General features: G+C 48.3%; 1 protein-coding gene across 2 annotated transcripts in view; it reads left to right on the top strand.

Annotated features, from left to right (window-relative positions):
* The first annotated feature begins 260 nt into the window (after positions 1-260).
* The window catches only part of LOC107108687 (connective tissue growth factor-like), a 12,770-nt gene continuing 2,341 nt past the window's right edge, over positions 261-10,689 (top strand). The window contains exons 1-3 of one of the 2 annotated variants that reach the window (XM_015409175.1): positions 261-356; positions 8,784-8,997; positions 9,805-10,047. In XM_015409175.1, coding sequence (XP_015264661.1) covers positions 291-356; positions 8,784-8,997; positions 9,805-10,047 — 523 coding nt within the window. In that variant the 5' untranslated portion in view covers positions 261-290. Of the gene's footprint in view, positions 357-8,783; positions 8,998-9,804; positions 10,057-10,689 lie in introns of both variants that reach the window. The other variant, XM_015409174.1, reaches the window with a different exon arrangement.

Here is a 10,689-nt window from a genome sequence, read left to right as displayed (position 1 = left end):
CCTATTTTTTTAAGGGCTTGGCTGGTGGTATTGATTTCCCCCATGGAGAAGGTTATGTCTGTATCCCAGACTCTACTGCCAGACCCACAGGAATTCTGAAGGGGGGAGGGTTTTTTCCTTTCCTCTGGAATCCAGTACATTTTCTGTTGCACCCACTTTTGGGCTACGCTCCAGGTTGTCACTCATGTCAGGCACACACCCCTTGGAGGAGGCTATTTAAAGATGAGCTGAAGAGAGCTGCACCCTCCCAAAGACAGAGAAGGAAGGATCCACAAGGCAAAAAACTCAGGATGTACGACAGCGTTGGGGCAATCTTAGCGTTCACCTTCTTCCTCGTCCTCCTTGAGCCTGGCTGGGTATGTACAGAGACACCTTCTGCGGGCAGCCGATGGCTTGTGTGGAATGAATGGGTTTGGGCACCTGCCAAGCAAACTGAATTAGATGCAGCAGAATTACTGGCCCAACTTGGAAGGTTTTTCAATTAGAGCAATTTTGTTTTCTGTGTGCATCATCCAGAGGAGCAGCATTGGGTCGGGGGTCCTCTCCTCTCCCCCTCCCTAGATGCATTTTATCAACACTCAGAGATATACAGTGCAAACCTAAGCAGAGACTTGCACCGAGAGAGTTGAAGTCAATGGGCTTTGAAGCAGTAACTTTCCTTAAGATGAGCACTCAAAACTTTTCTGTCCCTTGTACTGCAATCCTAAAAACACTTTTCCAGGAGTCAGCCCATGGGGGAAGGGGGAGCAGATCTCAGCAGATCTTCTTAGGGTTATTCCCTCTGTCTCTTGCCTTTTCATCTTGCATTTCCTCCAAAGAGCTCAGGACAGCAGCTATGGTTCTCGCCTCCCCCTTTAACCTTCACAACAACCCTGCGAGGTGGGTTAGGCAGAGGGAGTGACTGGCTCAAAGTCAGTGAGCTTCATGGCAGAATGAGGATTCGAACTCAGGTCTCCCCAGCCCTAGCCTGACGTTCTAACTACTGTCCCATACTGCTGCTCTTCCTGGTATGCTACAGGAGATGAGAATAACCAAGCAGCTAGAGGAGCATTTTTGTTGAGAATTAACTAAGAGGTTTACTAACTCCGGGAAGCAGCGATCAGATAGCGTCCTCTTGGCTGATGTTGTGTTTCAGCCCAGGATGCCTCAAAGTGGACACACAAACATGCAAGACGGGAGTGTGAGCAGCATTGTTGTGTATGTGGGAGGAGGTAACAGAGAGCCTCCATGGTGGATCGGCAAGAGTGTCAGGCTGGGATCTGAGTCCCCACACTTCCATGGAAGATAGCTGGGTAACCTGGGGGCACTCACGCGCACTCAGCCTTTTCTACCTCACAGGGTTGTCGTGAGGATAAAATGGAGGAGAGTGCTTTGGATGCCCACTGGGGAGAAAAAGCTGGCTTTAAAGATCTACAGTAAATTAATAAATGATGGTCCTGGTGAGCTTCCAAAAGAATAGATTGCAGCAACAGATATCCCCACTGGATAGTGTGGGTGACAGAAATCTGCAGCTCTGGAGCGAGACATCTGGCGCTCCTCTTTTAGAGGTTTAACTTCCTGAGCTCTTGAGTGGAAGGAGAGTGAAGCCCTGAAGCTCTGGCTGCTCCCAAACATTTTAACCAATTTGTCCTCCCTAAAGACAAAGAAAGTAGGGACTGTAATTTTCCAGAAGAGATTCCAAAACCAAGAGATTGTCCCTGCTCAATCAGAACAATGGAAACTTGTTGTCTGTTCATTATAAAAATAGCCCTGTGCCTTGGAAGCAGCTGCTTGCCCCCTTCGCTTCCAGGGGAATATCTTGACTATCCCCTTTGATTGTCTGAATGACTCATTGATGAGATCTTGTCCGCCTAGAGTGTTTTCCCCTCCTTAGAAATAGTTTTCATTTTGGTTCTTTTAATCCATATATTAGATTAGATTTGGCCAACTTTTCTGCTGCATTCTCACTCTGTTCCCCTCACTTCAGCCCCTCCGTCCTATGTGGCTTTTGTCCATGAATGTCCTCTTGGGTTGCCAACCTCCAGGTGGCACCTGGAGATCTCCTGCTATTATAATTGTCCCCCAGAGGACCAAGATCAGTGCCCCTGGAGAAAAGGGCTGCTTTGGAGAGTGGAGACTCTCCAGGTATACTCAGCAGGTATTACTCAGCAGGTATTATACCCTGCTGAGATCCCTCCCCTCCCTAAACTCTGCCCTCCCCCAGCTCCACCCCCAAATCTGCAGGTATTCCGCAACTCAGAGCTGGCAACCCTGTCCTTAGCATAACCTTTCTGGTGGTTGAAAGAGACCCCTTGTTCCCCAGAGGAAAAGCTGGTCAGCTCCAGCTCAGTGTGTTGGCCCTCCCAGCTTGCCATACTCGGCTGTGCTGGAATTTTTCTGCCTTGGAGCAAGATCATTTTCACTTCCTGCCACTCACTTCCTATGCTACTGAGAGATGGGGCAAACTGACCCTCTGCAGAGTGTAGGCACCATCCACAGAGGGGCTGCTGCTCCAAGCCACTGCTTAGATAGCTTGGCTAGAGATCCAACTCTGTGCACGTCTAAAGTAGAAAGACGTGTGACTGGCTGACACTTGGCAAAACAATCTGGGATTTTACAGTCTGTGGACCAGCCTTATGCCTTCTTAGAAGCTAAGCAGGGTCAGCTGTGGTTAGTACCTGGATGGGAGACCACTAATGAAGTCCAGGGTCACTACATAGAAGAAGGCAATGGTAAGCCACCTCTAAACATCTCTTAACTTGAAAAGCCCATGACAAGTCGCCATGAGTTGGTTGTGCCTTGACCATACTTTATACATACACATTCAACTGAGTGAGAGGATTGTGAGAGGTGCCAGCGAATGACACAGGATTCAAAACAGTGGGGTGGGTTTTGTTTTTGTTTTCACCAGTGTCAGACTGGGCAGCGTCAGGCATGGGCATAGCGTCTGTGTCCTGCTTTGTGAATTCATGCCAACCTGGATGAATGCAATTCCCTGTAAAATGAAGCATGGCGCAGAAGAACCACAAACATTGCGCATTCATGCGCTTCCATTTCTCTGTGTTTATTGGAGAAAGTCACTCTTATTTCTGGTGTCTATCCTGGGTAAAAACACTGACCCTTTTGTGCCTTTTGAGGGTGAAATATTGACGATAACTTAAAAAAAAATTGTTAGCATGTGGACAATCGTGCTAAAGTTCCTCAGGTTTCAGCCCCATTTATGGGGTTCTAGATGTTAAATATCTGATTGGGACAGTTATAATATATCAGTTAATATGAGCTATATGAAAATATAGTGGTTAGACAGACTATAGTGGTTAGACTCTGGGAAGCGCAGGTCCAAATCCCCACTCTGCTATGGAAGCTGATTGGGTGACCAGCCAGTCGCAAACCCTCAGCATAGCTCAGCATAGCTGATAAAATGTTGTAAGCCACTTTAGGTGCTCATTGGGGAGAAAAGAGGGGTATAAATGAACTAAAACAAATAATAAAATTTTACTTGTGAGGGAATGTGCATATAAATAAATGCATGCACACTGGCATAAAACGTGGTGGTGGTGGTGGTGGTGGTAAGTGCCGTCAAGTCACAGCCGACTGATGGCGACCCCACAGGATTTTCGAGGCAAGAGACATTCAGAGGTGGTTTGCCATGGCCTGCCTCTGCGTCACAAGATTGGTATTCCTTGGAGGTCTCCCATCCAAATACTAGCCAGGGATGCCCCTACTTTAGCTTCTGAGATCTGATGAGATCAGGCTTGTCTGGGTTATCCAGGTCAGGGTGATTTCCCTTCTAGACTCTCATAACTATCTATTGGCTTGGATCCAGCCCATTTCCCCCCACTCCATTTCACCCAGTCCCCTCCGTATTGCAGCCTGCGTCTCTCATGGCTTTTTTGCAGGTCCCATGATCCCCAACGCAGACGTTTACATGGTTAAAGGGGATTCCCCCCTCGTCCCCCTTTTTTAAAAAAATAACCAGTAGAAAAGATAGCTGGATGCAGCCCACTGAGATCACACAGTTGCTAAGTCGATGAGCTGCAGCCATTTTTAGAACCAGGTCTGCCCTGCAATTAAATGCTCCCTTCCACATTCTTGAAGGGGACTGGGGAGGAAACTTTTACGGACAGTTTACTAACATCCTGTTTGAGAAAGTTGATGCCAGGACAAGCAGTGTCAATAAATACAGCACACTGCAAATGGAAAAAAAGAGGGAGAGGGACTCAGCAAGAGATGCTTTGGTACAAAGTTTGCGAACACAACCTTTCCATTTGTGAAAGTTGGAAGAGAGATGTGGGCACATTTGCTGAACACTGCAGTGCACTCTGATACAAGGGATGCAGCCATTAAAAATGGGACAGAGCATAAAAACAAACAATTAAGAAGAAGACACAACATGAAAAACAGCATGAACATAAAAGACAATCCTCACACTAGAAAAGTTTGTGTGGCATAGTGGTTAATGTTGGATTAGGAACTGGGAGACCTTGGTTCACTTCCCTAGTTCTGCCATGCAAGCTCGCTGGGTGACCTTTGGCCAGTCACAGACTTGAAGCTTAAACTACCTCATAGGGTTGTTGTGAGGGTAAAATGGAAGCAAGGAGAATGATTTAAGCCATTTTTTGGTCCCACACTGGGGAGAGAGGGGAGGTATAAATGAAGTTTGGTGTAGTGGTTAAGTGGGTGGACTCTAATCTGGGAGAACTGGGTTTGATTCCCCACTCCTCCACTTGCAGCTGCTGGATGACTTTGGGCAAGCCATAGTTCTGTCAGAGCTGTTCTCTCAAGAGCAGTTCTCAGGAGAGCTCTCTCAGCCTCACCTACCTCACAGGGTGTTTGTTGTGGAGTGGGGAAGGGAAAGGAGACTGTAAGCCACCTCCCTAGAAAACGGTAGGGAAAAAGCACCTAGGGTAGCCTTCAGATGAGCCTCAAGGGGAACAGCAGTAATAGAAAGGGCTGTTGTTGCTGCTTGCTAAATGTTTAAATTTAAAACTCACAGCTGGATGACAGTCCCACAGCAGCACACTGAGAGAGCACAGAATCACCAAGAACTTATCAGCTTCTAATTCTAAAGGGTCTCACGGCAGGAAGTTGTGTCACTCACCAAATGGAATGCCACAGCTACTTTCCAATACATACTTGTGATGCTTTTGCAACCTCACTTTCCATGGCAGTTGCAACAGCAATAGATACTTTACGTGGCAAGTCAAATCCTGAGGGCCTGTCATTGGTATTTATCAGGTTATGGATATTGGGTGGAGCTGATAGCATCCATGTTCACAGCCATTCATTCCCTAGATTGAAATTTGTGATTGCAAGATTTGTGCAGATCTTATTGCTGGGTGTCGAGATGGCCCATGTCAGCCATGTCTTTGTGGACAGGCAACCCTCTGTTTTCAATTACCTTTGTGGGGAAAAAACATTTGGATAACACTTGGATAGCCCAGGCTAGCCTGATCTCATCAGATCTTGGAAGCTAAGGAGAGTCGGCCTTCGTCAGTATTTGGATGGACCACCAAGGAATACCAGGGTCGTGACTCGGAGGCAGGCAATGGCAAACCACCTCTGAATGTCTCCTGCCTTGAAAGCCTCATGCGGTTGCCATAAGTCAGCTGTGATTTGATGGCAAAAAGAAAAAAATATATTATTTCCTATATACTTATGGCAATAAACTAAGTGTCTGGAAAGTCTCTAAGGTTTTCCATGGGGTTGGAAACATTGCTCTCAATATGTCTTGGTGTGGAGGACATCCAATGATGCTTGACTATAGGAACACTGCCAGTTGTGCTGCATACAAGTTTTGGGGGGCTTACCTCTGGTTACAAGCGTCACAGAAAACTTCCATTGGTCCATCTAGCTGAGTACTCTGCCTGTTAACAGCTGTCCAGGGTCTCAGGCACAGGAAGGTTGTTCCTATTACCTGAAATCCTTTGACTGGATTGCCAGTGATTCAACCAAAGACATTCTCCATGCACAGTATGTACCATGCCACGAAGCAAAGGCCCCTCCCTTGCCTCTCATTATCAGAGGATGTCTCCTTGCCAACATGGTATGTCCCTGGTCTGCTGACTCGTGCCATAAACTTGCTCTAAACCAGGGGTGGCCAAACTCTGGCTCCGGAGCTGCATGTTGCTCTTTCACACATATTGTACGGCTCCCTGCAGGCTCTCCATCTATTTGCTCTCTCTCTCTCTTTCTGTCTCTCTTCCTCCCTCCCTCCCCCATCTATTTGCGTTCTTTGTTTATCTCTCTCTTTCTTTCTTTCTCCCTCTCTCTCTGTTTCTGACAAATGAATATAATTAGTAAACACATAAATATCATTGGACAAATATTATCAATATCTGTTTTTACCCCTTTTTATTTCTGGCAGTCTCATTTAATGTTAATAAAAAGCAAATTTGCATTTTTTCCAATAAAAACATGTGTGTAATATTTGTTCATGTCTTGCAGCTCTCAAACATCTGATGTTTATTCTGTGTGGCTCTTACGTTAAGCAAGTTTGGCCGCCCCTGCTTTAAACAGTATTCCCTGCTTTAACAAGTGTCTTGTGGCGCCTTAAAGGCTGCTGATTTTTTTTGTTGGTCTTTGGGGTAAAAAGTGTCATCAAGTTGCAGCTGACTTATGATGACCCCCTCAAGGTTTTTAAGCCAGGAGACAAACAGAGGTGGTTGGCTATCACCTGCCTCTGCGTAGGAACTCTGGACTTCCTTGGTGGCCTCCATCGAAGTACTAACCAGAGCGGACCATGCTTAGTTTCTGAGATCTGACAAGATTGGGCTAGCTCCGGCCATCTGGGTCAGGGCATTGTTGGTCTTTAAGAACATAAGAGAAGCCATGTAGGATCAGGCCAGTGGCCCATCCAGTCAGACACTCTGTGTCACACAGTGGCCAAAACCCAGGTGCCATCAGGACACCCACCAGCGGGGCCAGAACTCCAGAAGCCCTTCCATCATTGCCCCCAAGCACTAGGAATACAGAACATCACTGCCCCAGACTTTAAGGTGCGACAAGCCTCTAGCAGATGGACACGGGAGTTCCCATGTCAGCTTAATGGCTTAGGGATTTGAACCTAGGTCTCCTACTCTGACAACCTAGCCACCACACTGACTATGTATTATTTGTTTTTTATCCTCTACTCCGAGAACCTCATCCCAGAAGAGTCTCCAAAAATGTACTGAGTTTCATAACAGCTACTCTGCTAATCCCTCTTAACCTCATATAATGAATCATAAAGTGGCAACCCAATGCTTTTGACACGGCTTGTGTACATTAACACTTCCCCGAGGTGAGATCGGTGTGGTTCACTGATCAGATTCGAGGCTTTCTTTACAGCTGCGGAGAAGAGAGACGGCTTCTCTTCCTGGAGGCTTTGGTGTTGACAAGGGTTATCGGAATCAGAAAGAACATTAACTCATTTAATTTCCCAGGTACCCAGGTTCAGCCTGCAGTGCTAGCGGGCTGCGCGCGCGCGGGGGGGGGGGGATCTTGTTTTGACTTGCAGACTGAACAGATGGAAACGGAGTCATCCAACATTTGCACAGCCCCAGACTTTGGCATTGGAAATATCGTGTTGGGCAGCACCTGTGGCTCAGGGTACTGGGAGGACAGCTGTGCACATATGTTGTGCAATCTGCACATGAACTGACAGCAGTGTGGAGGGAAGGAGAGGAAAGCATGGGTGGGTGAAACAGGGCCAGTGTCAAACATCTGCTTTTCAGAAATTATATTGACTCATACCGGGAGCTCATCAACTGCACATAATGGAAGTGCATGCAGTGTGCGATCCTCCTGATACGTGTGGTCAGGATGTTGAGTGAACAGGGGCACGATATATGTATTCACCATGCATGAATGCAAACCCTGACAAATACAGGGGTCAGCTGGCACGTATTGAAGCAGTATGTGCCTGGTAAATATGCATGTCACTCTTGTTTGCACAAGATGAGGACTGGCCATACTGGGAGAAAACGTGGTTAGCGTGTGCTCCTGTTACGCACGACTGTAACATCTGAAAGGGACTTGTGCATGTGGTCTGTACACATATGTGTTAGATGTTTTCTGGGGGAATGGACTCACTTCCTAAATTGAATCCAGGCTTCACACAGAAACAGCCAAGCATAAGGAAGAAAACTCTTCTCCGCTGCCCCTCGCTCCAGACGTAGCAGGAGCAGTGAACTTAGTTTCTAACATCCAGCCAAAGGACCATGTCCAAATCTGAGCTGGCTCTCCTGTTGGGGATGGTGCTGGAGGAGAAGCTGAGCTCCAGGTTCTTGGCTTGTATAGACTTCTTAGAACTACAGAATCATGGAACCACAGAGTTGGAAGGGGCCATAGAGGCCATCTAGTCCAACCCCCTGCTCAATGCAGGATCAACCTAGAGCATCCCTGACAAGTGTTTGTCCAGCCGCTGCTTAAAGACTGCCAGGGAGGGGGACCTCACCAGCTCCCTAGTCAGCTGATTCTACTGTTGCACAACTCTTACTGTAAAAAAGTTTTCCCTAATATCCAGCCCTTAATTTCCTGCCCTTAATTTAAACCCATGATTGCGAGTCCTATCCTCTGCTGCCAACAGGAACAGCTCCCTGCCCTCCTCTAAGTGACAGCCCTTCAAACACTTAAAGAGAGCATTCATGTCCCCCCTCAGCCTCCTCTCCTCCAGACTAAACATTCCCAAGTTCCCCAGCCTTTCCTCATAGGGTTTGGTCTCCAGGCCCCTGATCATCCTCCTCGCTCTCCTCTCCTCTCTGGCTGGTTCTGCAAAGGACTTGTTCATGTTTCTTTGGCAATTATTTTTACTTATCCCACAGGTGGCATCTCGAGCATGCTCATATCCATGCCAGTGTCCCACACAGCCCCTCCAGTGTCCTGTTGGCACCAGCCTTTTGCTGGACAGCTGTGGATGCTGCAAGGTGTGCGCCCGGCAGCTTGGCGAGCTGTGCTCCCTCTGGAAACCCTGCGACCACCACAAGGGACTCTACTGCAACTTCTCCAGAACCCACAGAGACAGCAGCATCTGTATAGGTGAGCTGCTGTTCCATCATGGAAGAGCCGTGAGCCACTGCAAGGTTTTCCATTCTGGCTTGGGAAATTCCTGGAGATTGGAGGGTGGAGCCTGGGGAGGGCAGAGTTTCGGGAGGGAGCTCAGCAGGGATGTGATGCCATAGAGTGTGCCCTCCAAATCTGCCATTTCCTTCAGGGAAACTGATCTCTGTCATCTGGAGATCAGTTGTGATTCCAGGAGAACTTCAGGGACTGGGAAAGGCAGGCAGTCTCTGGCCCCCGGTTCCTGCTGCTTGATTCCGCAGGAGCAAAAAATGGGGTGGGGTGGGAAATAATGTTGTCCAGTGTCACAGCTTCACTTCCTGTTGTACCAGGAAGTGATATCATGATGTCATCTGATGTCACTCCACCCTCCCTTTTCGCTCCCACTGGAGTAAAGAGGATAGCTGGCAATCCATCCGAAGGGACATCTTACGCTAGGGTTGCCGGGTGCCCTTTGGCCACTGGTGGGTTGGGGGTAGGGTTGCCAGCAGGGATACCAGATCCAGATTGGGAAACTCCTGGAGATTTGGGAATGGAGCCTGGGGAGGACAGGGTCCTCTGTGGCGTACAATGCCATACAGTCCACCCTCCAAAGCAGCCATTTTCTCCAGGGCAACTGATCTTTGTAGTCTGGAGATGAGCTGGAGTTCTGGGGGATCCCCAGGTCCTACCTGCAGGCTGGCATCCCTATATGCTCCGCAGGTCAAGAGCTTGCTGATTTAATGGGTGATATTTTTGCTGACTCACCTTTACGCAGCTGACAGCCTTCTATCTCGTTTCCTACAGCTCACGAAGGGGCAACCTGTGACCTGCTGGGGAAGATCTATCTGAATGGCGAGACTTTCCAGCCCAGCTGCAAGCTGCAGTGTATCTGCATGGACGGTGCCATTGGCTGCATCCCCCTCTGCTCCGACGGGGTGCGGCTGCCTTCCCCGGACTGCCCATTCCTCCGCCGGGTGAAGGTGGAGGGCAAATGTTGTGAAGAGTGGGTCTGTGAAGGGGACAACCAGAAGAACCACTTTGAAAAGGGTATGGCAGGTGAGACGCACACAGATGATGCACGAGAGACAGTTGGGAGATAGTGGGGTGGGAGGGATAAGGGATCTCTTCTTTTTCACCGCTGGTGGATAAACAGAAAAATCCTGAATGATGCTGGTGGAAGAAAGGCCGGCAATGAATGAACGAACGCTCTAATGAATCCCAGTGGCTGTCCAGAAAGAACCAATGCCATTTGTTGGGTAGGATCCAAACTGAATTTTCCACTTACGGAAGGCACTTCCATCGGCAGAACAGGACTTTCCTGCTTTCTGCTGCAGCTCCCTGATCTCCCCCAAATCCTGTTCCAGTTTGGTGTAGTGGCTAAGTGCACGGACTCTAATATGAGAGAACCGGGTTTGGTTCCCCACTCCTCCACATGCAGCTGCTGGTCATTCATAAGTTCTGTCAGAGCTGTCCTTGAAAGAGCAGTTCTCTCGGAGCTCTCTCAGCCTACCTCACAGGGTGTCTGTTGTGGGGCGGGGAAGGGAGACAGTAAGCCACTCTGAGACTCCTTCGGGTAGTGAAGGACGGGGTATAAATCCAATCTCTTCCTCTTCCTCTTCCTCTTCCTCTTCCTCTTCTTCTTCTTCTTCTTCTTCCTCTTCTTCTTCTTCTTCTTCTTCTTCCTCTTCT

This window comes from Gekko japonicus, unplaced genomic scaffold (assembly GCF_001447785.1).
Source record: "Gekko japonicus isolate JY-2015 unplaced genomic scaffold, Gekko_japonicus_V1.1 scaffold167, whole genome shotgun sequence".
Taxonomy (NCBI): Eukaryota; Metazoa; Chordata; class Lepidosauria; order Squamata; family Gekkonidae; genus Gekko; species Gekko japonicus.
The sequence above is the reverse complement of the archived record's forward strand: the minus strand, read 5'-3'. Positions and strand labels throughout refer to the sequence as shown.